At 45.0% G+C, this 26,812-nt stretch overlaps 1 protein-coding gene across 1 annotated transcript in view; it reads left to right on the forward strand.

The window, feature by feature from the left end:
- LOC142259433 (NEDD8-conjugating enzyme UBE2F) overlaps positions 1 to 26,812 on the forward strand; it is a 314,423-nt gene that overhangs the window by 40,999 nt on the left and 246,612 nt on the right. Inside the window, exons 2-3 of the mRNA XM_075331845.1 lie at positions 2,620 to 2,649; positions 4,326 to 4,391. Of these exons, the coding sequence (XP_075187960.1) occupies positions 2,620 to 2,649; positions 4,326 to 4,391 (96 nt within the window). The remainder of the gene's footprint in view (positions 1 to 2,619; positions 2,650 to 4,325; positions 4,392 to 26,812) is intronic.

The raw sequence follows: 26,812 nt of genomic DNA on the forward strand, positions 1-26,812 counted from the left end.
TCTTTCTTCTTGGCATTGTGTTACCACACGCTTGAGTGCTCCAGACCAGCACACTGCCAAAACGTCTGGCTTTTTATCACGGGGGTCACACTTGCTGATGAACAATTAATGGAGCATTTGTTTAGCAGCACTTGGCTGCTACTCGCCCTCTTAATTTCTAGGCTAATAGTAAAAATGTACTTGTGTTTCTTTTTTCAGTGTATATGTATAAAATAATGATGGTGCCTATGCAGCTTGTGCCACTGATTTACCTGCAGAATTTAATGGGACTGTCAGCAGGTTTCTGCAGTGTAACCTGAAGACAGCATGCTGCAATAGTTAAAACGGAGTCTTCAGCCCTGTGTGTGTTCTGTCTTCTTTTTTTTTTTGTTTACCTGCAATGTTAGCTTAAGCTTGTTATCTTTATCATTAGTGGATCTCAGCAGTCAAAAGGCCCCGTCACACTAAGCAACATCGCTAGCAACATCGCTGCTAACGAACAACTTTTGTGACGTTGCTAGCGATGTTACTGTGTGTGACATCCAGCAACAACCTGGCCCCTGCTGTGAGGTCGTTGGTTGTTGCTGAATGTCCTGGGCCATTTTTTAGTTGTTGCTGTCCCGCTGTGAAGCACAGATCGCTGTGTGTGACAGCGAGACAGCAACAACTAAATGTGCAGGCAGCAGGAGCCGGCTTCTGCGGAGGCTGGTAACCAATGTAAACATCGGGTAACCAAGAAGCCCTGTCCTTGGTTACCCGATATTTACCTTCGATACCAGCCTCCGCCGCTCTCACTGTCAGTGCCGGCTCCTGCTCTGTGCACATGTAGCTGCAGGACACATCGGGTTAATTAACCCGATATGTGCTGTAACTAGGAGAGCAGGGAGCCAGCGCTAAGCAGTGTGCGCTGCTCCCTGCTCTGTGCACATTTAGCTGCGGCACACATCGGGTAATTAACCCCATGTGTGCTGTAACTAGGAGAGCAAGGAGCCAGCGCTAAGCATTGTACGCTGCTCCCTGCTCTGTGCACATTTATTAGAGAGCAACTTTCTGTCTGCAGATAGGCTACAGCAACAATAAAGGCCCAAGGACTGATCACGTTTTTCAGGGCATCCAAGAGAAACACCGCCTCCTTTTTCCAGTGGGCTAAGATGTCCTGATGTCTTCTCCAACACTGACGGCTCTGGTCATGGTGAGTGCACTACAGTCACATCTTTCTAGAGGAGGGTTGCATCTTTCGCTAAACACTGTATCATATCTTATATCTCCATCTATACACGAAGCCTTCACGCTATGAATAAATGTTAACTCCTCGTGGCGATTGCAAGGTTTCAGTGTCTCTCAGCTGAGCTCCTGCGGCGGCCGCTGCACACACTGGGATGGCGTCCTCCGCCCGTATACTGCTGCTTGCTGGCCGTGTAGCGGAGACACCAGAAGGGAGGCCTCGGTCGGATGAGGAAACCTCCGGTATTCGGAGCGGAGGACGCCATCCCAGTGTGTGCAGCGGCCGCCGCAGGAGCTCAGCTGAGAGACACTGAAACCTTGCAATCGCCACGAGGAGTTAACATTTATTCATAGCGTGAAGGCTCCGTGTATAGATGGAGATATAAGATATGATACAGTGTTTAGCGAAAGATGCAACCCTCCTCTAGAAAGATGTGGCTGTAGTGCACTCACCATGACCAGAGCCGTCAATGTTGGAGAAGACATCAGGACATCTTAGCCCACTGGAAAAAGGAGGCGGTGTTTCTCTTGGATGCCCTGAAAAACTCGATCAGTCCTTGGGCCTTTATCTGTGCACATTTAGCTGCAGCACACATCGGGTAATTAACCCGATGTGTGCTGTAACTAGGAGAGCAGGGAGCCAGCACTAAGCATTGTGTGCTGCTCCCTGCTCTGTGCACATGTAGCTGCAGCACACATCGGGTAATTAACCCGATGTGTGCTGTAACTAGGAGAGCAGGGAGCAGCGCTCAGTGTGCGCTGCTCCCTGCTCTCTGCACGTGTAGCTGCGTGCAGTGGTAACCAAGGTAAATATCGGGTTGGTTACCCGATATTTACCTTAGTTACCAAGCGCAGCATCTTCCACGCGGCGCTGGGGGCTGGTCACTGGTTGCTGGTGAGCTCACCAGCAACTCGTGTAGCCACGCTCCAGCGATCCCTGCCAGGTCAGGTTGCTGGTGGGATCGCTGGAGCGTCGCAGTGTGACATCTCACCAGCAACCTCCTAGCAACTTACCAGCGATCCCTATCGTTGTTGGGATCGCTGGTAAGTTGCTTAGTGTGACGGTACCTTTTAGGCCCTTCTCTGAGTAGCAGCTTCTGCCTGAGAATATACTCTGAAAGTCTGGTGTAGGCAGGGGCAGCTCTCACAGCTCTGCTACATGCCGTTACTGTATTATAAGTTTTTTTTCCCTGGAAAATGTGTGCGGAAAATCCCCACCTAATTCTGAATAAAAAGTTTACACACCTACTGTTTTTTTTGGAAATCATAAATGAAAGATGATAAAGTTTAAAAACCAAACAGTATATTTGCCAATGAAATATGTATATAGTTATTATTATTATTATATATTTTTTTAAAATTTAAGGGTTCGATCTATTACACGGTCTCACCTCCTCCTCTTTTATTCTTTTACAGAGGTAGCAGAACTTGAAGCAAACCTGCCTTGTAAGTAAGATTGTCCATATAATCCTTATTCTTTGTCTTCCTTCTTGTACTCCCTTATGTCTGTATAAAGTGAATGTTATTTGCTTGCACAACAATTGGTACCATAATGGTCACTTTTTGTTATATATTGTTCTAGCCCAAAATCGTCTTTTTCAATCTGTATCACAGTGGTGGATGATTATGGCAGAAAGTTTGATTTATTTTATATAGTTTTATATGTGCATGTTACTGAAATACCCATTTAAAGAGGTTGGCCACTGACATTGATGGCCTATACTTAGGAGATGATCATCAATGTCTGATCGGATGGGGTCCGACACCCAGCACCCCCTCCAATCAGCTGTTCTCGGTGGGGGTGGCCAGAAATGCTCAGTTCCAGAGCTGCCCAGACTTCTGATAGTGGCTGCGCATCCGTCTCCTATTGACTTCAATGGGAGGCGGATGTGCAGTACCCTGCCGCAACCGCTATCAGAAGATGGGGCAGCTCCGGAAATGAGCATTTTCAGACGCCGATACCAAGAACAGCTGATCGGAGGGGGTGCGGTGTGTCGGACCCTAGCCAATCAGACATTGATGGCTTATAAGGATAGGCCATCCATGTTAAAGTATTGGCCGACCTCTAAGTACTTTTTTATTTTTATTCTTTGAAGATATGTGTTTATCTTTATACATGCTGCTATACGTCCGTACAATCTACATGGCAGACACAGCATGGCCTGTATCCCACATTTTCAGTAGCTTGTTCTTAATATATTCCCAGTGGCTGTTAATATGCTTTTCTCTATAACACTACAGTATTTAAGAGTTACATATATATGGCTGAAATGAGGCAGCAAGTGTCTGCCATGTATCAGGCAACATGTATCTGCTGCCCGAGTCTCTTAAAAGCACGACGCCGGGTTTTGTTTTTTTTGTTTTTTCCCCCCAGCTCTGGAGTGACTTTGAATTTAAGCCTCCTGTCTTATAATTGCCTTCCAGCGTCTTCACCTTTTACCAACCTCACTCCGGTCCCACGGCGCCATATTGTGCCTGTAATTTCTGAATGGCTGGAAGTCAGATATTACACCAGAAGCGCTAAATGCAAGTCTATGAGAGCCAGAACGAGGCTCTCATAGACTTGTTATTGAGTTGTGACCTCCGGTGCGCTGCAGGAAACACTTTGGCTGCCAGCAGCTCACACATCGCCGGAGAAGTATCGGAGATGCACCGATAGCGGGTGAAGCTGCGTGAAAATGAGTATAAGATAGGGAGGCAAGAAGCTTAGATTTAAAGCCACAAATGAAAAAAAAATGCTGGTGTGGTGCTTTAAAAACTATGCAACATGTAAATAAATTTCTATCTCTCTTAAGCTCTCCACTACCCTATATCAGCACAGCTTGTAGCTGTATGGCGGTTATATTCATGCTCTTCTCTACTATACTTGTTATTTAATCACAGTTAGGCGTGGATCCCCAGCGGAAACAATCCCCATAGATGCTAATGGCACAGACCTCACATCTGTATATGTTTCTGTTATTTTTATACATTTATTATTAGTATATTTTTAAAGAGCGTGACATCACTGTGGATAATGTAATCACGCCGCTCACAACTGCATCTGAGCAAGGAATGGTCACTGTGCGTATAATGGGATTCTTTACAGGCACAGTAATAGGATTATTTATTTTTCCCATTAGGCACCTGCAAAGTGAATTTCTCCGACCCCAACAAGCTGCATTACTTCCAGCTGACTGTGAGCCCAGGTAATCTGCCAGTGGTTGCGTAGTCTCCGCTATAGCACGGGTGATGCTGAGGTTAAATGCTTCAGCACTGGATGAATTACAGCCGTCAGGCGTATTGGAGAAGAAAGCATCGTCCTGGGGGAGTTTACACTTGTCTTATTTCCAGTATTCTCCTATAAGTGTGTAATACCGATAATAAAGTATTACGTAAAAGGTTTTAATATGCTGAAAATTGGCAAAAAAAAAATTCTACTTTTGCTCAGATTCCACTCATCATTGTTGATCTGAATATACATCAGCCTGTGCTAGATATAGGTGGTTGGGCGGTGGCCATCATAGACTTGGAGTGGGGAGAGAGGCGCATGCAACTGCATTTCTTTATCAGGGTTTGACGTTTGCTCACATAGCAGCCTGTAGCATGGTCTTACCAAACATTACAAGAGATTGGAGACATGTCTTAAGGCCCCATATGCGTTGGGCTGCTGAACTCATCAGTATTGACTGGTTTAGCAGACTTTCTGTGTATGGAGGTGCAGGCCAACTGATCGTCGGGCGAGACGTCGGTCGTTCTTGTCCAATTATGCCTGCCAATTGCATTGTTCTCTCAGATATAAAATGCCAGCCAACGTGTGAGCCGGCAGCTTTCTCATAGTGAACACGGGCACTTGGCTTAACAAGCCCTTCTGTGTTAGGGAGTCGGGTGAGATGGCTGTCACTTACCTTATGTGCATGGCATTACAGTAGCTTATTTATCCAATCTTTAGGACACGTATATAGGGACAGTTAGGTGCTAGTGGTTGTAACCATGGATACCTAAGCTTCTGCAATGCCCTGCAGATAAAGTAAGTGACATAGCGTATCAAAAAAACTATACTTCATTTCTAATTGGAGGTATTTACTAATATTCTTATTATTACACCAACTACATATTGAGATGGAAATTTTTTAAGTCAATCAAGTTTATCCTTTCTTCACCAGGTCTACATTTGCTATCACTAGATCATTTATAACCTACAATGTAATGTATTAGAAATGCCCAGCTCTTTTTTTTTTTTTTTTTTTTTTTTTTTTTTTTAAATGTTGATCTAGTACTTGCCATCACCACCTCTTGCAGGCGTCCATCCTACTGTCTGACTACTCTAAATGTAAAGAACCCGTTCCTATTTAGATGCCTTTCCTCATCAATAATGACTGTCCTGTATTCCTTTGTAAGGTCCTTTTTAAGGAATAGATAATGTGCCAGCTCCTTATTTTGACCAGATGTATTTATTCATATACATAGAATGATAGAGTTGGAAGGGACCTCAAGGGCCATCTGGTCCAACCCCCTGCGAGTGCAGACTTTCCTAAATCATCCCAGCTATGTGTTTATCCAGCTTCCTCTTTAAGATTTCCATTGATGGAGAGCTCACCACCTCCCGTGGTCGCCTGTTCCACTCCCTGACTGCCCTCACTGTCAGAGAGCGTTACCTACTGTCTAATCTGAATCTCCTTCCTTTTAGTTTCATCCCATTGCTTCTTGTATTTCCTTGTGCTAAAGAGAATAGGGTAGTTCCCTCTGCACTGTGACTACCTTTCAGATATTTGTAGACCGCTATTAAGTCTCCTCTCAGCCTTCTCTTTTTCAAAATAAACATCCCTTGTTCTTTTAGTCGTTCTTCATTGGACATGGTTTGTAGACCTTCTACCATTTTGGTTGCTCTTCTCTGGACGTGCTCCAATATATCGATGTCTTTCTTAAATTGTGGCGCCCTGAACTGTACCCAGTATTCCAGGTGGGGTCTGACCAGGGCAGAGTATAGGGGAATAATTACCTCTCTTGATCTAGATGCAATGCTTGTCTTGATAGATCCCAGAATTTTGTTGTCTTTTTTTTAGCTGCAGCTCATGTTGAATCTGGGATCTACTATTATGCCCAAGTCCTTTTCCCCGGTGCTATCACCTAGTTCTATTCCTCCCATACTATATATGCTTTTTACATTTCTTTTACCCAGATGTAGGACATTGCATTTGCCCCTGTTAAACACCATTCTGTTCTCCTCGGCTCATATTTCGAGTGTGTGGAGATCCTTTTGAATACGCTCTTTCCTCTCTAGTGTTGGCTCCTCCTCCTATCTTAGTATCAACTGGCAGTAGATCTGGGAGTTGAGCTTCACTCCATCCTCAACCCGAAAAGGTCCCACAAGTTCATCTTTGATGATACCAGCCCATACCAGGACCTCACCTCCACCTTGCTGGCATCTGAGTCGGAGTGGAGCTCTCTGCCCTTTACTGATCCAGCCTCTACCCCATCCATCTGGCCCATCAAGAGTCACTCTCATTTCATCAGTCCATAAAACCTTTGAAAAATCAGTCTTAAGATATTTCTTGATCAAACAAATAGAAAAATTCCGTGCAAAGTTTTTCACGACACAAGGAGCCCTCCATTGAAGCAGGGAGCAGCGAAACATACGTCTGGGTGAGAGGACGGCAGCACGAATCACTCTTTGACCCAGGTAATGAGATCTTTGCCTTGATTTAGTGTAACATTTTGCCGATAGCGGTGTTCTATTACGGCGTTCAGGAACATGCACAACACGGCATTTAATAGTGCGGAGTTTTATCTCCCTTTATAGACCCAACATTCCTATCATTAGGCTTTTGGGTCATTTGTGCAATATTATGTGTGAGTGATACTGAGGTGGTTTATTTTTTTTATATTGCACTATAACCCCATTGTTTGACTACATTTATCAGCCATTGTTATTTTTATCTAAATGATTAGCAATGGGTTTATGTGTATGCTATTAATTTGCACGGAATCACGTTATATTTATTGCTAATATGATTTGATTTAAATACATTGACTATAGCGGAAATAGAGAGATATATTTATATATACATATTTTTGTACCACCAATTAACTGTTTCAGGTATCATCACTATGTAATTTTGATCTGCTGCATTATCCTCTTTTTTTCATCTGTTGCAGCTTTTTAAATTCTTGAAATATTTTAACATTTTCATTAATAAACATTACTATTTTAATTGGATTTTTTGCTCCTTGTCGTGAAAAATTTTGCACCAACTTTTTCTATTTGTTTGATTGATCTGTTGAAGAGGCGGGTCCTTGATGTATTATGATCAATTTTTGCTATTTGATTAAGATATTTCTTGGTCCAGTCTTGATGTTTTATCTTATGTTTCTTGTTCAAAGGTGGTTGTTTTTCAGCCTTCTTTACCTTGGCCATGTCCCTGAGTATGGCACACCTTGTGCTTTATGATACTCCAGTAACATTGCAGCTCTGAAATATGGCCAAACTGGTGGCAAATGATATCTTGGCAGCTTCACGCTTGATTCTCCTCAATTCATGGGCAGTTATTTTACACCTTTTTTGCCCAACACGCTTCTTGCGACCCTGTTGGCTATTTGCCATGAAACGCTTGATTACCGTATTTTTCGGACTATAAGGCGCACATAAAAGCCTATGATTTTGTCACAAATCGAAAGTGTGCCTTATAGTCCGATGCGCCTTGTATATGAATACAAGCGAGCATTATGCCTCCTGTTAAGAGACATGCTTACTCACCTAAACTGGTCGCTCCGGTGCTGGTTGATCAGATGGGTGGTCCTGTTCTCCAGGACCGGCGCCTCCTCCTCCGGCCATCTTGCTCCTTTGTCTTCTGAAGCCTGTGTGCATGACACATCCACGTCATACACACACACCGGCACTGAGGACCTGCGCAGGCGCACTTTGATCTGCCCTCCTCAGGGCAGATCAAAGTACGGTATTGTAGTGCGCCTTCGCAGGACCTCAGTCCCGGTGAGTGTGTATGACGTGGATGCGTCATGCACACAGGCTTCAGAAGACAGAGGAGCAAGATGGGCGAAAGAGGAGGCGCCGGTCCCAGAGAACAGCACCGCCCATCTGGCCAACCAGCACCGGAGCGACCGGTTTAGGTGAGTAAAGTGTTTTTTATGTTCTACAGTGCGGCCTGCGCTCTTATATACAGCATGTTAGAATGCTGTACATAAGAGCAGCGTCGGACTGGCTACCGGAGGAATCTCCAGTAATGCCAGGCCTGGATTCAGGTACCTGCATTGCACTTCGGAGCTCTCACCTGAGCTCCAGAGTGCAGCTTAGACTGTACCGTGAGCGCCGAGTGATGGATTCCCCGGCGATTGCGGTTCACTCCATGACAGCTGCAGACATCCCGGGCTGATCTCCGGTGCTGTCACCTGAACTCCGGATTGCACCCCGGCCTTTTCACAGCTGTCATGAACTTAATGCGCTGCGGCTTATAATCCGGTGCGCCTTATATATGAACCTAGGCGCCTTAGCAGGCTCTCATTGCTAATGCGCCTTATAATCCGGTGCGCCTTATAGTCCGAAAAATACGGTATTCGGAGATCACATTTCAAATGTTTGGCAATTTCAAGACTGCTGCATCCCTCTGCAAGACCTGTCACAATTTTGAACTTTTCAGAGCCCGTCAAATCTCTCTTCTGACCCATTTTGCCAAAGGAAAGGAAGTTGCCTAATAATTAAGCACACCTTCTATAGGGTGTTGATGTCATTACACCACACCCCTCCTCATTAGAGATGCACATCACCTGATTTACTTAATTGGTAGTTGGCTCTCAAGCCTATACAGCTTGGAGTAGGACAACATGTATAAAAAGTACCATGTGATCAAAATACTCATTTGCCTAATAATTCTGCACACCATGTTACCTGGGCAGGAAATGTGCTCGTTTTGTTTCCATTTTAGGTTTTGTCTGTTAAATGGCCACAGTGTGAGCATGTGGTTACATGTTGAAGGCATACCAACATATGGTCTGGGTCATTTCTTTGGTTTTATTTGCTGTGTATCTAGCAGTTCTCTGACTGCTGAGCTCTGCATAACCCCGCCCACACCACTGATTGGTAGCTTTCTGTATATATAGTGTATGAGCAGAAAGCTGCCAATCATTGGTGGGGGTGGAGTTATACAGAGCTCATGAATTTGGAGGACTACATGGCAGCAGGTTAACTAGTCCTTTAGTGATAATCTGCTGATGATAAAAAAAAAAAAGTTTTTATCAAAACTACACTAAGCCGCTCAGTAAGTGACACATCACTGGAATCTAAATTATTGGTTTTCCCTTCTGAAGCTCTAGCCACTAGAAGCTGCAGCAGTTTCTTCTTTTGTGCACTGCTTCTTCCTCCGTCCGTCTTGTGCTCGTCCATAGACTTCTATAGGCAGCGTGCAAGATTAGTGCAGGAGACACTATATTATCTTATTAGACAAAAATTCCTCTTTTTGTTTTGTTCACTTGTACTCTTGTTTTCGGAAAACCCCCAATATTGCTTATCTGCTTGTGATTACAGCACAGGCAGGGATTACATGCCGTCACGCCGCGGTGTCTGTCACCAGGCTCTGGACTGAGCTGTATAAATCGTGTATCTGCAGCAGAAATGTGATCTGCGGCCGGTGCACCGGAGCGTGTCATGGCCATCTATCCAGCTGCTGCTTCATTACCTTTTCTGTCCTCTTACTTGTCCTCTGGACTTTTTCTGCACAATCTTTTAAATATAGAGAAAAAATCCTAAAACCTCTACTAAATGCATGGAAGCGTTAATTGTATCCTGTCCTTACTGCATAGCGCACGGTCCCTGCAGTAATAAGACACTGGGGCAGAATATTGTATTTCTATCATTCTCTGATCTTTTTTTCAATGATAAATTGGTTTACGTTTTATTTTCTGTAATTTTGGCACATAAATGTATTTTCCTCGATCTCTGCCCATTTGCATCAATACACATTAAAGGGAAGCCGTCACCAGATTTTAGCTACCATAACATAATATAGGGAAGGAGACCCTGATTACAACGATGTATCACTTAGAGTACTGGATGCAGCAGTGGTGATGCAATCAGAATTTTTAGATGTACTAGAGCTCAGAAACCTAATGCTGCCCACACCAGAGCTGTCTGTGTACATTGTCTATTGACAGTGAGGTGCTAATCAGTGCCAAGGCGTGGTTGGTCTAGCAGGAGTGTGAGCTGTAGTCCGGTCAGCGATAATCTCCCGGTGATTAATACATTTGTGTTCAAGTGGACCTGGAAGTGTGGTGACTTCTGCTCATGTGTACGGACCCTAAACCTGGCATCTGAGGTGGTGACAACGGACAGGTACGTGTGTCACCGCTGATGATGCTGGGCAGTGGGCATTGAATAGCATGTTAGCACACCCCTGTGGAAGTGCTAACATGCTAAGAGGGCTGACAAGTTGGGGGAAGTATCGCCCTTGTGACTAGTCCCCTTCCTCATTAGCATATCGGATCTTTAGAAATACGTTTTCTATAGATCTCTTTATCTATGCTACTAGATACAGGGACGGTTAGGCAGGGATTAGCAATATACACCCAGGACTGCTCGTGTTTCTAGGTGTATAATACACCTGACAGGTTCCTTTTTAAAGGGAACCTGTCACCTAGAATATGCGTTCTGACCCATCAGCAGACGCATGTGTGCCCTAATTACACCTCCCTACCCATCCCTGTGCTGTAAAATTGTATAATATGAAAGTAATAAAAAACGTTTTATTACCTTCATATTTCGTATGTAAATAGCAGGGAATGTGGACACGGGCGGCGCCTTGCCCTATGGACATCTCCCATACTTTCCGTGGTATCACGCCCCTGTGGGCGTGATGCCATGGAGCGACGGCCCCGTCGCTCATTCCATGCTGCGCGCATTGCAGCAGGCTTCTTTTCCGGGTGTTCAATCGTCGGCTTCAGACGTGCACTGCGCATGCGCAGTGCGCGTCTGAAACTGACAAGGAAAACCCGGAAGAGAAGCCTGCTGCACTGCGCGCAGGATAGAATGAGCGACGGGGACGTCGCTTCATGGTATCACGCCCACAGGGGCGTGATACCACGGAAATATGCAGACGTCCATAGGGCAAGGCACCGCCCCTGTGACCATATTCCCTGCTATTTACAAAAGAAATATGAAGGTAATAAAATGTTTATTACTTTCATATTATACAATTTTACAGCACAGGGATGGGTAGGGAGGTGTAATTAGGGCACACATGCGTCTGCTGATAGGTCAGAACGCATATTCTAGGTAGTAAAGAGGACACAGCCTAATAAGTGACACATCCCTGAAATCTATGTCTCAGCCCCTATGTCTTGCTGTCTTTAGAGTAGATTGCAAAAAACTGCTGACAGATTCCCTTTAAACCGTCTAAAGGTACCGTCACACATAACGAGATCGCAGTTAAGTCACGGTTTCCGTGACGCAGTAGCGATCCCATTAGCGATCTCATTATGTGTGACACCTACCAGCGATCAGGCCCCTGCTGTGAGATCTCTAGTCGTTGCAGAATGGTCCAGGCCATTTTCTTCAAAGGCGATGTCCTGCTGGGCAGGACACATCGCTGTGTTTGACTCTGTGTGACAGGGTCACAGTGACTGCTGAGATCGTTATACAGGTCGCTACCGCGACCTGTATTGTTCCTGCATCGCTGGTAAGATCTGACTGTGTGACATCTCACCTGCGACCTCCCAGCGACTTACCAACGATCCCTATCAGGTCACATCGTTTTCGGGATCGCTGGTAAGTCGTTGTGTGTGACTGGGCCTTAAGTGTTGACCAAGTATTTACTGATATTATCTGCATTACAAATTTGCCAGACGAAAGCACAAACTTCCAGTGAACTTTTAATAAATGTTTCAAAAAGTTACTCCTTAATTACACCCATTTTCCCTAGATTAGAGATGAAAGTTTGGAGTGAGGCACAAACAACTGTTCTTATACTCACAGACATAAAAACTCAAGTTACAGTGTCCCTTTATATTGCTTTTCTAGGACCTCTTAAGTGTGTTGGACCCAAGAGAACAAATAATGGGAATCAACTAGTAGTTATCACCATCAACACCAGCATGTTAAAGGGAATCTGTCAGCAGGTTTTTGCTATGTAATCTGAATACAGTATGCTGTAGGGGTTAAAAAACAAACTGTTTCTCTTATCAGGGTGTGTGCTGTTGTTTACTTAAACTAAAGGCTTTATCACTTGGTGATTATCATTGCTAGGTCTAGCTGGCAGGTCCACCACACCCCCTGCTGTGATTGACCCCTCACTGTCTATGTACGATCTCTATAGAGAGCCTGGTGTTGGTGCAGACAGCTCTCTGGGCTTCGTTAATCAGTGTTCCCCAACTCCAGTCCTCAAGGCCCACCAACAGTGCAGGTTTTTGGGATTTCCTTAGTATTGCACAGGTGATAAGTTAATTAATTACCTGCCCAGGTGATGATTCCAACAGCAGTGCAATGCTAAGGAAATCCAGAAAACATGCAATGTTGCTGGGCCTTGAGGACTGGAGTTGGGGAACCCTGCATTACATGGCTAAAGCTAAAAAGTCAGATTGTGTCAGAACAGCTGCAGCCAGTAATCTAAGTGATACATTGCTGTAATCAGGATCTCTACGTTATTCTGCACTCAGATGAGGTAGCAAAGACCTGCTGACAGATTCCCTTTTAACACCAGTGACAGGCAATGGGGCACTGATCACTTTCTTGTTTCTTCTATCGCAGCATTGGACATGCTCAGATCCCTGGAAACTCAGGACATGAAAGCATGTGTTGCTTAGTACAACCATTGGTGAACCTAATTGGTGGAAATATTACTTATTAAAGAAAATTTGTTACTAGGTTTTGATATCTCATTTGAGAGTAGTATAACGTAGACACTGATTCCTGCAATGTCGCTTACTGGTTGCTTGCTGGAGTTTTGATAAAATCACGGTTTTATCTGCCGCAGATTTGCCTGTTCTGAGCTCTGCATAACCCCACCCACATCACTGATTGGCAGAGTTCTGCTTATGCAGTGTACACAGCTGCCAATCAGTGGTGAGGGTGGGGTTATACAGAGCAGGTTTGCTAGTCCTTTAGTGATCTTCTGCAGATAATATAATGATTTTATCAAAACTACACTAAGCAGCTCAGTAAGTGACACATCACTGGAATCAGGATCTCAGCTCCTACATCATGCTGCACTCATATTATTTAGCAAATACCTGGTGACCGATTCCCTTTAATTGTGAATTAGGATTTTTTCCGGTCTTCGGATGGATCTGCCTCGTTGGATTTTCTTATATAAATTGCTTGGTTGCTCAGCGCTGCTGCTGTTCATGTCCTGTTTTGCAGTCAAGTCTTATATTTTCCAGCCTGACACTTGAGATTGCTGGGCTATGAGAAGAAGTGATGAGATTCAATATTAATAATTCAGATCTGATATTTAGTTGTATAAATTGCGTTTGTATTTATTTTTCCCCTTGTAGTGATGGTAAGTGTCCTGTAGGAGGCAGTATACACACGCTGATACTTCATTTTTGCTTTATTTTATGCGTGGAAGATTTGCTTTTCCAGCGATCTGATGCTGAAGAATTCACATTTACCCAATAATTTACATATGAAATAATTTGTTGAATGAAGTGGTTTTGTAAAGGATTTTTTTTTTCTTTGCGTTTGTTACATTTTTATTGCTGGGTCGTCATTTTTTTTATTTAAAGGGGTTATCCGGCTTAATTTGCTTTGTTTTTATTATTTCCCTATTGGGCTACTTTGGGGCAGGTAAGTAGATAGAGACCACTTACCTGCCCTGCTGTCAGCCCCTCTCCCCCGGCTCAGAGCGCCCATGTGACCGCTCCTGCCGCGATTTTGCTGTTTCCGGTCATTTCATGTCAACATGGGCAGGACCATGTTGACATGCAAATGTGGAAACAGCATGTTGCCTCCCTGCTGGGCGGGTACAGTGCGATGAGCCCCGCCCCCTTCCCTGCACCCTCCCACACATTCCCCCGCCCCTCCCCCTGCACTGCTGTGGGGGTCCGTGACCTGGGGGCGGGGCCTGGCGGCGGCTGCCGTGGTGTCAGCGCCAGCAGCGGGCCCCCTGCTCAGGATCACACATTCAAATATACCGGCATCGCAGATCACCGATGCCGGTACATTTGAAAGTGCTGATGAGAAGCAGCGCAGCGCTGCTTCTCATCTTGCACGCTGTCTGAGCTCTCTTCAGCACAGCGGTGATGTCACCACTGTGCTGATATGTCTAGAGCAGACAGCGCGCGAACGTGCAGGAGCGGCGGGGACCGATGACGGGTGAGTATGTACTCCCTATGGGGTGGTGTGTGTGTGTGTGTGTGTGTGTGTGTGTGTGTGTGTGTGTGTGTGTATGTGTGTATGCGGTGCACAGCCCGGTGTGTGTGTGTATGTATGTTTGTGTATGCAGTGCACAGCCCGATGTGTGTGTGTGTGTGTATGCGGTGCAGAGCCTGATGTGGTGTGGGGTGCAGAGCCCGATGTGGGGCTGTTATTTGCAATGCTGTAGTGTCCTGCCCTGTAGTGTCCTGCCCTGTAGTGCGCTGCCCTGTAGTGTCCTGCCCTGTAGTGTCCTGCCCTGTAGTGTCCTGCCCTGTAGTGTCCTGCCCTGTAGTGTCCTGCCCTGTAGTGTCCTGCCCTGTAGTGTCCTGCCCTGTAGTGTCCTGCCCTGTAGTGTCCTGCCCTGTAGTGTCCTGCCCTGTAGTGTCCTGCCCTGTAGTGTCCTGCCCTGTAGTGTCCTGCCCTGTAGTGTCCTGCCCTGTAGTGTCCTGCCCTGTAGTGTCCTGCCCTGTAGTGTCCTGCCCTGTAGTGTCCTGCCCTGTAGTGTGCTGCCCTGTAGTGTGCTGCCCTGTAGTGTGCTGCCCTGTAGTGCGCTGCCCTGTAGTGCTCTGCCCTGTAGTGCGCTGCCCTGTAGTGTCCTGTAGTGTGCTGCCCTGTCCTGTAGTGTGCTGCCCTGTAGTGTCCTGTAATGTGCTGCCCTGCAGTGTGCTGCCCTGTAGTGTGCTGCCCTGCAGTGTCCTGCCCTGCAGTGTCCTGCCCTGTAGTGTGCTGCCCTGTAGTGTGCTGCCCTGTAGTGTGCTGCCCTGTAGTGTGCTGCCCTGTAGTGTGCTGCCCTGTAGTGTGCTGCCCTGTAGTGTGCTGCCCTGTAGTGTGCTGCCCTGTAGTGTGCTGCCCTGTAGTGTGCTGCCCTGTAGTGATGAGAGGTCAGTGCTGGGGCAGAATATACTGACAGGGAATGTGTGTGCAGGGGGCGGGCAGAGGGTGCGGCTGGACACTGGGGTGGGGCTGGACAGTGAGGCCGGGCGGTGCCAGCTGTGACTGGGAGGTTTTGCACAGGAAGTGGTCAGTTTGCTGGAGCTGAATGTAAACAAGAAGCTGCACAGAATAAAGGTATAATTCAAGAGGAACAAAAGTTAGAAAACAAAAAATAACAATGTAGGGGTGATTAATATGACAATACAGCACAGATTAGCTTAAACTCAAACATTTTTGTTATGTCGGACAACCCCTTTAAGCATTGTGCGGTGGCGAGCACTGAGCACAGGCATATGGGAGAATCGGGAGCTAATAGTACCAATTCTAATAGGCACAGGCAGCGCGTATATCCTAGGAGCATGGATATCGCGTGTCGTCTCCCGTGGGCTGCGTCAGTCACAGCCCAGAGCCACGTTTCCATTATCACCTTGTGCCCCGCTCCCACAAGAGACCACGAGGTCCCCGGGAATCGCTGCGAATCACGGATTGTTTGCCTGTGGTTTTCCCTAGTGAAGCGCTGCTTATGTCTTATTTATTTATTTTCGTAGCTCATCTCTATTGAAATGAATGGAGTGGAGATACAAGACCAGCCTGGGGAGGGGGCGGGGGCGGTGGGGGGAGGTGAGTCTTGTACTTTGCCGGACCCTTTTATTAACAGATTAGTGGTTTTACTTTGCCAATATTTGCAGGTTATCGATCATTCTGTGTTATCCCTATGAGAAAAGCGGCTTGTAACTGTTTCCTGGCTAATATCCCTCATGTCACTCAGTTGAAGATTTACTTGAATTTTTAGATTTGGATTAATATTGTCAGAGAATGTTTGTCTAAATCACACATGTCCAACTCCGGCTCATTTTATTTATCGTGCAATGCTAGGGGCCCATTATTCTGTATGGAGGGCTATGTGGGGCCCATTATTCTGTATGGAGGGCTATGTGGGGCCCATTATTCTGTATGGAGGGCTATGTGGGGTCCATTATTCTGTATGGAGGGCTATGTGGGGCCCATTATTCTGTATGGAGGACTATGTGGAGCCCATTATTGTGTATGGAGGGCTATGTGGGGCCCATTATTCTGTATGGAGGACTATGTGGGGCCCATTATTCTGTATGGAGGGCTATGTGGGGCCCATTATTCTGTATGGAGGACTATGTGGGGCCCATTATTCTGTATGGAGGACTATGTGGGGCCCATTATTCTGTATGGAGGGCTATGTGGGGTCCATTATTCTGTATGGAGGGCTATGTGGGGTCCATTATTCTGTATGGAGGGCTATGTGGGGCCCATTATTCTGTATGGAGGACTATGTGGGGCCCATTATTCTGTATGGAGGACTATGTGGGGCCCATTATTCTGTATGGAGGGCTATGTGGGGTCCATTATTCTGTATGGAGGGCTATGTGGGGCCCATTATTCTGTATGGAGGGCTATGTGGGGCCCAGTATTCTGTATGGAGGGCTATGTGGGGCCCATTATTCTGTATGGAGGGCTATGTGGGGCCCATTATTCTGTATGGAGGGCTATGTGGGGCCCATTATTCTGTATGGAGGGCTATGTGGGGCCCAGTATTCTGTATGGAGGGCTATGTGGGGCCCATTATTCTGTATGGAGGGCTATGTGGGGCCCATTATTCTGTATGGAGGGCTATGTGGGGCCCATTATTCTGTATGGAGGGCTATGTGGGGCCCATTATTCTGTATGGAGGGCTATGTGGGGCCCATTATTCTGTATGGAGGGCTATGTGGGGCCCATTATTCTGTATGGAGGGCTATGTGGGGCCCATTATTCTGTATGGAGGACTATATGTGGGGCCATTATTCTGTATGGAGGGCTATGTGGGGCTCATTATTCTGTATGGAGGACTATGTGGGGCCATTATTCTGTATGGAGGGCTATGTGGGGCCATTATTCTGTATGGGGGGCTATGTGGTGTCCATTATTCTGTATGGGGGGCTATGTGGGGCCCATTATTCTGTATGGAGGGCTATGTGGGGCCCATTATTCTGTATGGAGGGCTATGTGGGGCCCATTATTCTGTATGGAGGGCTATGTGGGGCCCATTATTCTGTATGGAGGGCTATGTGGGGCCCATTATTCCGTATGGAGGGCTATGTGGGGCCCATTATTCCGTATGGAGGGCTATGTGGGGCCCATTATTCCGTATGGAGGGCTATGTGGGGCCCATTATTCCGTATGGAGGGCTATGTGGGGCCCATTATTCTGTATGGAGGGCTATGTGGGGCCCATTATTCTGTTTGGAGGGCTATGTGGGGCCCATTATTCTGTATGGAGGGCTATGTGGGGCCCATCATTCTGTATGGAGGGCTATGTGGGGCCCATTATTCTGTATGGAGGGCTATGTGGGGCCCATTATTCTGTATGGAGGGCTATGTGGGGCCCATTATTCTGTATGGAGGGCTATGTGGGGCCATTATTCTGTATGGAGGGCTATGTGGGGCCCATTATTCTGTATGGAGGGCTATGTGGGGCCCATTATTCTGTATGGAGGGCTATGTGGGGCCCATTATTCTGTATGGAGGGCTATGTGGGGCCCGTGACGAGGTTACCCCACGACTTTGTCCAAATTTTTACCTTTGTCCCGCTGTGTATTTCAGTGTGACATCCCTGCTCTAAATGAACACTGGCTTTACCACATTGAGCGTGTAAGAAATGAATCCTCCTTTGTCTGTTGGCGGTTATCTTGTAGGTTTTATGGAATATTTTATAGTCATTGGAATTAATCCAGCTGGATCTCTATACAGAATCCTTATGTTTTTATGTGGTTTTGCAGAAAAGCTGGATGAAAGGGTATTTATTTATATTTAATACTTTTATTTTAATTTTTGTTGTTAAGGCGATGTTGATACATATTTATGTATTTTATTATACACAACCGAGCACATTTAAGAACAGTTATTTTTTGTCTGAAATAACATCTAAATGTAATTTTTAAACTGGCTCCAAACAGACATTTTTGTAAAATTACAAGACAAGTATAAAGTGATGCTCATTCCCGGTGTATTGCACGTCTGTATTAAGCTATGTTCATATGTTGCGTTTTCGCTGCTTTTGTCTGCAGGCAATTACTGCTCTCTATGTAGTAATGAAGCTGCCTACAAAAAGCAGGTTGTGCTGTGTTTTTGCAGCTTTTTTTGGTGTGTTCTTATGTATCATTTGTCTACAGTACATGTATTAAAGGGAACCTGTCAGGTCCAATATGCACACAGAACCATGAACAGTTCTTGGTGCGTATTGCTAATCCCTATTTAACCATCCCTGTGTACACTAGCATAGATAAAGGCATCATTATAAAAAGTATTTCTAAAGATTATTGTTTGCTAATGAGGCCAGGGACTAGTCGCAAGGGCGTTGGTTCCCTTGGCTAGTTGGCCCCATTAGCCTGTTAGTACACCCCTGCGGCGTGCTAAGATGCTAATTAATGTGCAGCGTCAGAGGCATGGTCACACTTATCTCTCCGTCGCCATTGATAAAGCCGGGTGTACGCGTCCTGGTTTCAAACTCATGTAGGGCACATGGCCGAAAGTCCGGGGTCATGCGCACTGAGCTGAAATCCAGGAGTCGGACACAATGGAGGCGGAGAGGTGAGTGAGATCATCGTCTGACGCTGCGTATTCATTAGCATGATAGCACACCCACAGGGGCACGCTAAACATGCTAATGGGGCTGAGTAGCCAGGGGAACTAACGCCCAGGGGACTAGTCCCTGGCCTCTTTTTAGCATATTATATGTGATCTTTAGAAATCCTTTTTCTAAAGATCTCTTTATCTATGCTAGTGTTTACAGGGACGGTTAGGCAGGGATTAGCAATATACACCCAGAACTGCTCTTGCTTCTGGGTGCGTATTGCACCTGACAGGTTCCCTTTAAAGGTAATAGTAATATGTCACCAGGTTTTGAGCAGCATGATGTAGGAGCAGATTCCCCATTTCCAATGATGTCTCTTAGGCTGCTTTCACACATCCGGTTTTTCTTCTGCGGCACAATCCGGCACTTTGCAGGAAAATCGCAACCGTTTTTTTTTGCTGCCGGTTGCGATTTTCCTGCATAGACTTTAATTAGTGCCGCATTGTGCCGCATGGCCTTGCGTTCCGTCCGGTTTTTGCCGCATGCGGCAGATTTAGCCGATGCGGCGGCCGGATGGAACATTGCCTGGCACGTTTTTTCGTGCGGCAAAAAAAAAAAACGCATCGCGCCGCATTCGGCCGATGCGGCGCATTTTTCAATGCATGCCTATGACGGCCGGATATGGCGCGATGCGGCAATAACCTCATCTGGCCGCCGCATGCGGTTTTTGCCACTGCGCATGCTCAGTAGCATGCCGCAAGCGGCAAAAACCGGACTGGCCGCAAAGGAAAAACTTATGCAAAGGATGCGGTGTTTTCACCGCATCTGTTGCATAGCTTGCACAGCCGGATTGAGCCGCAGAGCTCAAGCCGGATGTGTGAAAGCAGCCTTACTGGGGCACCTTGCTGTAGTTTTGATAACATTACAGTTTTTCTGCTGCAGATCTAGCAGTTCTCTGATCGCTGAGCTCTGTATAACCCTGCCCACACCACTGATTGGCAGCTTTCTACCTAAGTCAGAATACACAAAAAGCTGCCAATCAGTGGTAGGGGCAGGGTTTCACTACATGGCAGCAAACTTACTACTCCTTTAGGGCTAATCCCCTAAATATAATACCATGATTTTATCAAAACTACAGCAAACAGACCCATCGTCAGAATCTGGGTTTCTCTCTCTACAGTATGCTGCTCTCAGATTAGGTGTCACAAACCCTGGTGACAGATTCCCTTTAATGATTGGATGGCTAGTTACTTTCAAGCGATGTTGTGTATCTGAATTTGTAGGATCCCTTTAAAGACAATTAGGAGAAATGAGCCGATGTGGATTGACCACGCTGCGTATCCTGCCACAAGTCCTGTAACTTCACACCAGATGGATCTTTTTTCAGAGTAATCACCAGATGCCGGATGCAGATACAAGTGTTAGGGCTTAAGGCACAGGCTGTGTCAGATATGTTTGTCCTGTTTTCTAATTTTATCCACCGTATCGTGTAGCAGATTAAGTTTTGTACGTTGAGGACACTTCTTACCAGACTTCCATTACTAGGCTCGAGTGTAGGAGAAATACATTTCTACACTGTGTTCTTTGTGTTCTGATCTTCTCGTGTTTCTCCAGAGTTTTATGAAGATGCCTACACCAGATTATCATTTATAAGACGCCTTTCAGGAGCACCCGGCAGATCGCTGACACTTTCTCTTATTTTAGGAGATGCGAGATGTGTTGTGATGCGAATCTCATGCAATAGAAAGTCTCCAGAGAACACTCAATAGGTTCATCCAAGTTAAAGGGCATCTGTCTCCAGGTTTTTGCACCCTCATCTAAGAGCAGCATAATGTAGAGACAGAGACCCTGATTCCAGCGATGTGTCACTTACTGAGCTGTTTGATGTCATTTTGACAAAATCAATGTTTTCTCTGCTGCTGATCTAGCCGTTATACAGAGCTCTTGAATATGCTGGACTATCTGCAGCACACCAAGTAGTCCTGTAATGATAATCTACTGCTGATTAAACAGTGATTTTATAAAAACTACACTAAGCAGCTCAGTAAGTGACACATTGCTGGAATCCAGGTCTCTGCCCCTACATCATGCTGCTCTCAGATTAGGTGGCAAACATCTGTTGACAGATTCCCTTTAAATAAATTATTGTAGATTCTTTGTCACAGACTTAATGTATCTCACATAGGTGTAGTACATGCAACCATAAAGAATAATTAAACACAATATTACATGTTTTCTCATGCTGTACGTGGCCACATTAAAACAGCGTTAAGTCCTTTTCATTACAAATATTTATCATTTAGGCTAAGGACGCACTGGCATTTAGCATCGGATGTGATATGCTAATGATCCTCGCCTTCCGCTCTGCTGTGAGTGTAAGCCGTGTGTCATTATACTGTGATGTGATCCTGCGATCGGATCACAGCCGTGGAGGAGGAGGAACTAATCTCCCCATCGCCTCCATTATCAGCTGATGCGTATATCATACTGCACTCTGGTGTAATGTGAGTGCAGTGCGATGTTTCTCTCGCACCCATAGACTTGCATGGGCGCGAGTGAAAACAGATTGGATTACACCCGCAGCATGCTGCGACGTGACTGTTTTCTCGGTCCAATTAGGGCTGAGAAAAAAAAAATCGCCCATCTTACTCGCCGTGTGTCCTAGCACTTGCGCTCTTTCTGCATCCTCACTACACACCAGTATCATTCATCCTGCGCTTCCGAACGAGAATGCCAGGAAAACGATGAAGGCAGATGTAAGGCCGGGGGTCACACAAGCATATATCTTCTCTGCGGGAGAATCTGGACAATTACAGTAATGACCTCCAATCAAACTCTGATCGGAGATTGATCTGAGTGTCGGCTTAGTGTTTTCCGATTCCCTCGCATGAGAGAATTGTATCACAGGGGAGGATAACATGGAACAAAATTTCTCCGGGTTCTCCATTCTACAAGTCAGCGGAAATTGGACTACACTCAGATGTCATCCGAGTGCAGTCCAATGATTTTCATGCACCCGTAGACTTGAATAGGTTTGCACCATCTGATTTGTTCTGCAATTAATTTCTGTTTTCTCATGCTGAATTGTTATGTGGGGTAAAAAAGCGCCGATTAGCACAGCTGCTTAGGATAATATCATATAGCACATGTCCGTGTTATACAGTGGTATGAGCGAACCCTTAAAGAAAGGGGCCAGAAAGGGGGGATGTTACTCATGTCATTCAGGATTTGTGAGAAGCTGAGTATTTGCTACAATTATCAGTTGCTGGGCTGTTATGATGTCACCATTGTGATGTCACTCATGTTATTGATTCATTATTTGTGATCCTTTAAAAAAATTAAATGCTTTTCTTTATTTGCCTTGTAGTATTCTCTGATGATTTAGCCCCAAATTTATTAAAATGGCACATTTGGTTGATAAATTTTTTACAAGGCAAAAAACAGTTTTCATACATATCCTTAATTTTTTTTTTTGCACAAAAAAAGTAGCACGTTTGGCAAGATGGTTAACAATTGTCACGAAAATACCTGGCGTACATCTGCGACAATTTACTAAGTTATCAAAAATGATGAATCGGGCAAAATTCTCGGGAAAAAAACCCTAAACTTTGCCCAAAATCATGACCATAAATAAAGTGAATAATCAGATCAAATGGACTTTAAAAAAAAGACTGAGATTAAAAGAAGTAGGCACAAAGGAAAAACACCAAAAACCTGTCCAAAAAAAGCAGCCTCAAAATCAATATTGTAATCAAAGTGTCATGAAGGCATTATAATAAAAAACTGGACTCGCACTTCAATACTATCCCCATAAGTAGGGAAAAAAGGGAACTATTAGACACAAATTCAAAAATAAAAACTATTTTTATTATTAAACATTAAAAATATTCATATCATATATTAATCATAAAAAGGGCAATTACCACCAATGTGGAAGTAAGAGACAGAGACCAGTATACAACAAATGATATAAATATTACATATCTCATACAATGTAGCAATACTAGCTAATAACACCACTTGTGATACAAGATTTTTTTTCTGCAAGGATATTTTTAGTATTTAAAGTGCCTTTATATTAAACACCTGCCATTGTTTGGCATTAAGCCTTTATACTTTCTGGCTACAATATATGTTTAAATACAAATGCACTGACTAACAAGCAGATGACTGTTTCTAAACTATTACGGATCAGTGTGAATACACCGTTCCAAGTGCTACACGCAACAAAGATCATATACACTTCCATGAAAAAAGACTACTGTTGCCCCCAACGCACGTTTCGTCACCTTAATCAGGAAGCGTGAATTTGTCTAATAGTTCACTTTTATCCCTAGTTATGGGGATAGTATTCAAATTCAATAGTGAATCAGGCCCCATGTGTCCCACAACTAGCTAGACTTGGAGTGATCATCTGATCATTGTCTTTCAGTTTTAGAAAGATCCAGTAAACCAGCTTCATATTGTCAGCATATGTAGGAAAGCCTGAGCATGTTGGCAGCAGTAATGTATGTGAATGATGATCTCGTTTTGTATATGTTCGTGTTTCAGGGCAGGGAACATTTTAGGGAATGTTCTACTGAAATATTTTAATGAGAATCATATTAGTTTCCTGTGTTTTCTCTTACAGTCGAAGCCTAAGAATAGCTTATGTGGAGCAATAAAATGACAGCCCTGTAATTAAAGTACGCGACTCGCCAGACTTCCTAAAACAATCTTTAATGGATTAAATGTGTGCCGTAGTAAGAGGCTCCGTATTCCCATTATTGTTACAGCATTCTGTAACAATAACTAAACTTTGTGGTGCGACATGTGCAGAGTGTGGTTTTCTTGGCATGGGGATGTTAAACTGACGGAGAAAATTCTATTGGAGTCATGAAGAAATATTTAACCGAAGAGAATTACTCCTAATTTGTGTCATTTACAATTAGCGTTCATTATGTATAATGCACAGTCCAGAGTTGTGAGATGTCTGACCTTTTTTTTTTTTTCTTTTTCTTTTACATTCATCTTGCATTCATAGCTCCATTTTTCTAATACAAATCTTCAAATCCTAGCCATAGAGTTAGGCTATGTGAGCACGTTGCATTCTGCGTGACAAATATTCTGCAGCGTTTGGTCACCGCATGTGCGTTTCAAAACGCAGCCGAAAAGCTGCGCCTTGGAAGTATTTTGAATGCGGAATGGATGCAGAATGGATGCGTTCTGGATGCTTGATCTACCATAGATAGAGTGGGAAAAACATCCAAAACGCACAGAAGAAGTCACATGTTGCTTTTTAGAATGCAGCGATTTTGTCAAAAATTTAGCATCCAAAACGCTGCGTTTTAAAACGCAACATGCACATGGAATTTGCAAAATTCTCAGAACGCATGTGTTTATGCTGCAGTTTAAAATGCTGCGTAAACACATGAAAAAACGCAACATGCGCACATAGCCTTAAAGGGAACCTGTCACCACTTTTTCGGCCTATAAGCTGCGGCCACCACCACCGGGCTCCTATATACAGCATTCTAACATGCTGTATATAAGAGCCCAGGCCGGGGGTATAACATAAAAAACACTTTATAATACTCACCTAACGGTCGCGCTGTCGGCCTTATGCGCGTCTCCGTTGTCCGGCGCCTCCTCTTTCGGCCATCTTAGTCATCCTCCTTATCTAGCCACGGTGCATGACGGGTCCGACATCATCCACACTCACCGGCATTCAGGTCCTGAGCGGGGCAGATCAAAGTATTGTAGTGCGCCTGCGCAGGACCAGCGAGTGTATATGACGTAGCCGCATCATGCACACAGGCTTCAGAAAGAGGACGAAGATGGCTGAAAGAGGAGGCACCGGACAACGGAGACACCCATAAGGCCCACAGTGTGACCGTTAGGTAAGTATTATAAAGTGTTTATGTTATACCCCCGACCTTGGCTCTTATATACAGCATGTTAGAATGCTGTATATAAGAGCCCGGTGGTGGTGGCCGCAGCTTATAGGCCAAAATGTGGTGCCACGTTCCCTTTGAAGGGAACCTGTCAGCAGGTTTTTGCTATGTAAGCTGAAGCCAGCATGCTGCAAGGGTTAACAAAGAATTTAGGCTGTCTTAAGGTCCAATCTGTTTACTTGCTAGGTTTGTTTAAGCAACAGGACCATTATCATTGCTTGGACTACATTGTCACATACCTCGCTGTCAATGTCCAATCTCTATAGAGAGCTTGGTGTGGGTGGGGTTAGTTTTCTCTGCTCTGCTACATGGCTAAATCGTAAACTTCTGTTTCGGAATGGCTGTACCCAGTAATCTAAGTGACACATTGTTGGACTCATTATCTCTTTGCCTACATTATACTACTCTCTGATGAGGCAGCAAAAACCTGCGGACAGATTCCTTTAAAAGATGATAATCTGGCTTCCTGTAGCCACAATTAAGGTGCATATACACAGCATGATTATTGGGAAATAATCGTGCAGTGTAAACAGGCTGCGATCACCCAATTGACAAACATTTTGTTGTTTAATAATGGAAATGATCTTTTGGCTGGCTGAAAAGATCATCATTCTCGGCATCATGACGTCTTGTGTAAACAGGATCTGAACTGCAGACTACAGCCTATGTGCACAGGACGATCTATGGCTGATCGTTCTCCGGCCATCTGACGCGTGCTCTCTCCAAACAGACTATTAAACCACAGAAATTTCCGTTGTACGTTCACTGTTCACTTACTGTTTTTGAACAATAAAAAGGTGCTTATTTTGCTCCAATGTGCTGGCGACGCACAAGCAGAGGTTATCTATTCAGTCTCTCTGTGCTGCGGATCTGTGGCTTCGTATCACAAAAACTAAACTCTGAAGATTATATTTATAAATGACGAATCGGGACAGCTAAATACCTGTAAATCAAATGTAACAAAGCGGCAGTGTGATGTGGACACCATTGCAGTCTGCGGTGACACAGATTGGGTGCCCACGAATGCTGTGTACTTCCTTCTGGATTGGCCCTTTTTGGCTGGTTGCCCATCACTACCCTTCGTTGCCACTTGAGTTATGCCCGTGGCCTCTTGACACTGAGCCCTTAGGGGTGCATGGCTTCTAATCTCCAAAGAGAATCCGTGGCATGTGAATATTGGCCAGGGGGACTTAATGCCAAACAGAATTAGATTCAGCTTTTTGATTTGTCACTCTACAGTCCCAGCTTCCCATGTGGCCTTTTGGGAATATTAATTGCCCACCTCGCAGCACGCTATGATTTTATTTTTTTTTGGGGGGGGGGGGGGGGGAGGTGGGGGCAGACTGATTCTGTTATTGAAGAAGAAGAAAAAAGTCATCTGCACCCCTCTTTGACTAACCTTGGTCCATGTGCTGTACGGTTAAAAAGAAAAATCTGATGGGACTCGTCTGATTTATGTGGTCACCTGAATGAGTCCTACAAGTAATCAAAGAGGTTGTCCACTACTTTTACATTGATGGCCTATCCATAGGAAATGATGGTGGCCGGGTACTGCACATCTGCCTCTTATTGATCTTTATAGGAGATGGATGTGCGGTACCCGGCTGCAGCCGCTATCAGAAGACGGAGCAGCTCCAAAACTGAGCATTTCCTGCTACCGCTGCCAGGACCAAGAACAGCTGATTGGTCTCAGTCTTGACACCTTGCACTCCCGCCAATCAGAAATTGATGACCGGATAGACCTTCAGTGTAAAGGCCGCTCCACATGCAACGACATCGCTAACGAGATGTCGTTGGTGGTCACGGAATTCGTGACGCA

The sequence above is a fragment of the Anomaloglossus baeobatrachus genome, assembly GCF_048569485.1.
Source record: "Anomaloglossus baeobatrachus isolate aAnoBae1 chromosome 7 unlocalized genomic scaffold, aAnoBae1.hap1 SUPER_7_unloc_4, whole genome shotgun sequence".
Lineage (NCBI taxonomy): Eukaryota > Metazoa > Chordata > Amphibia > Anura > Aromobatidae > Anomaloglossus > Anomaloglossus baeobatrachus.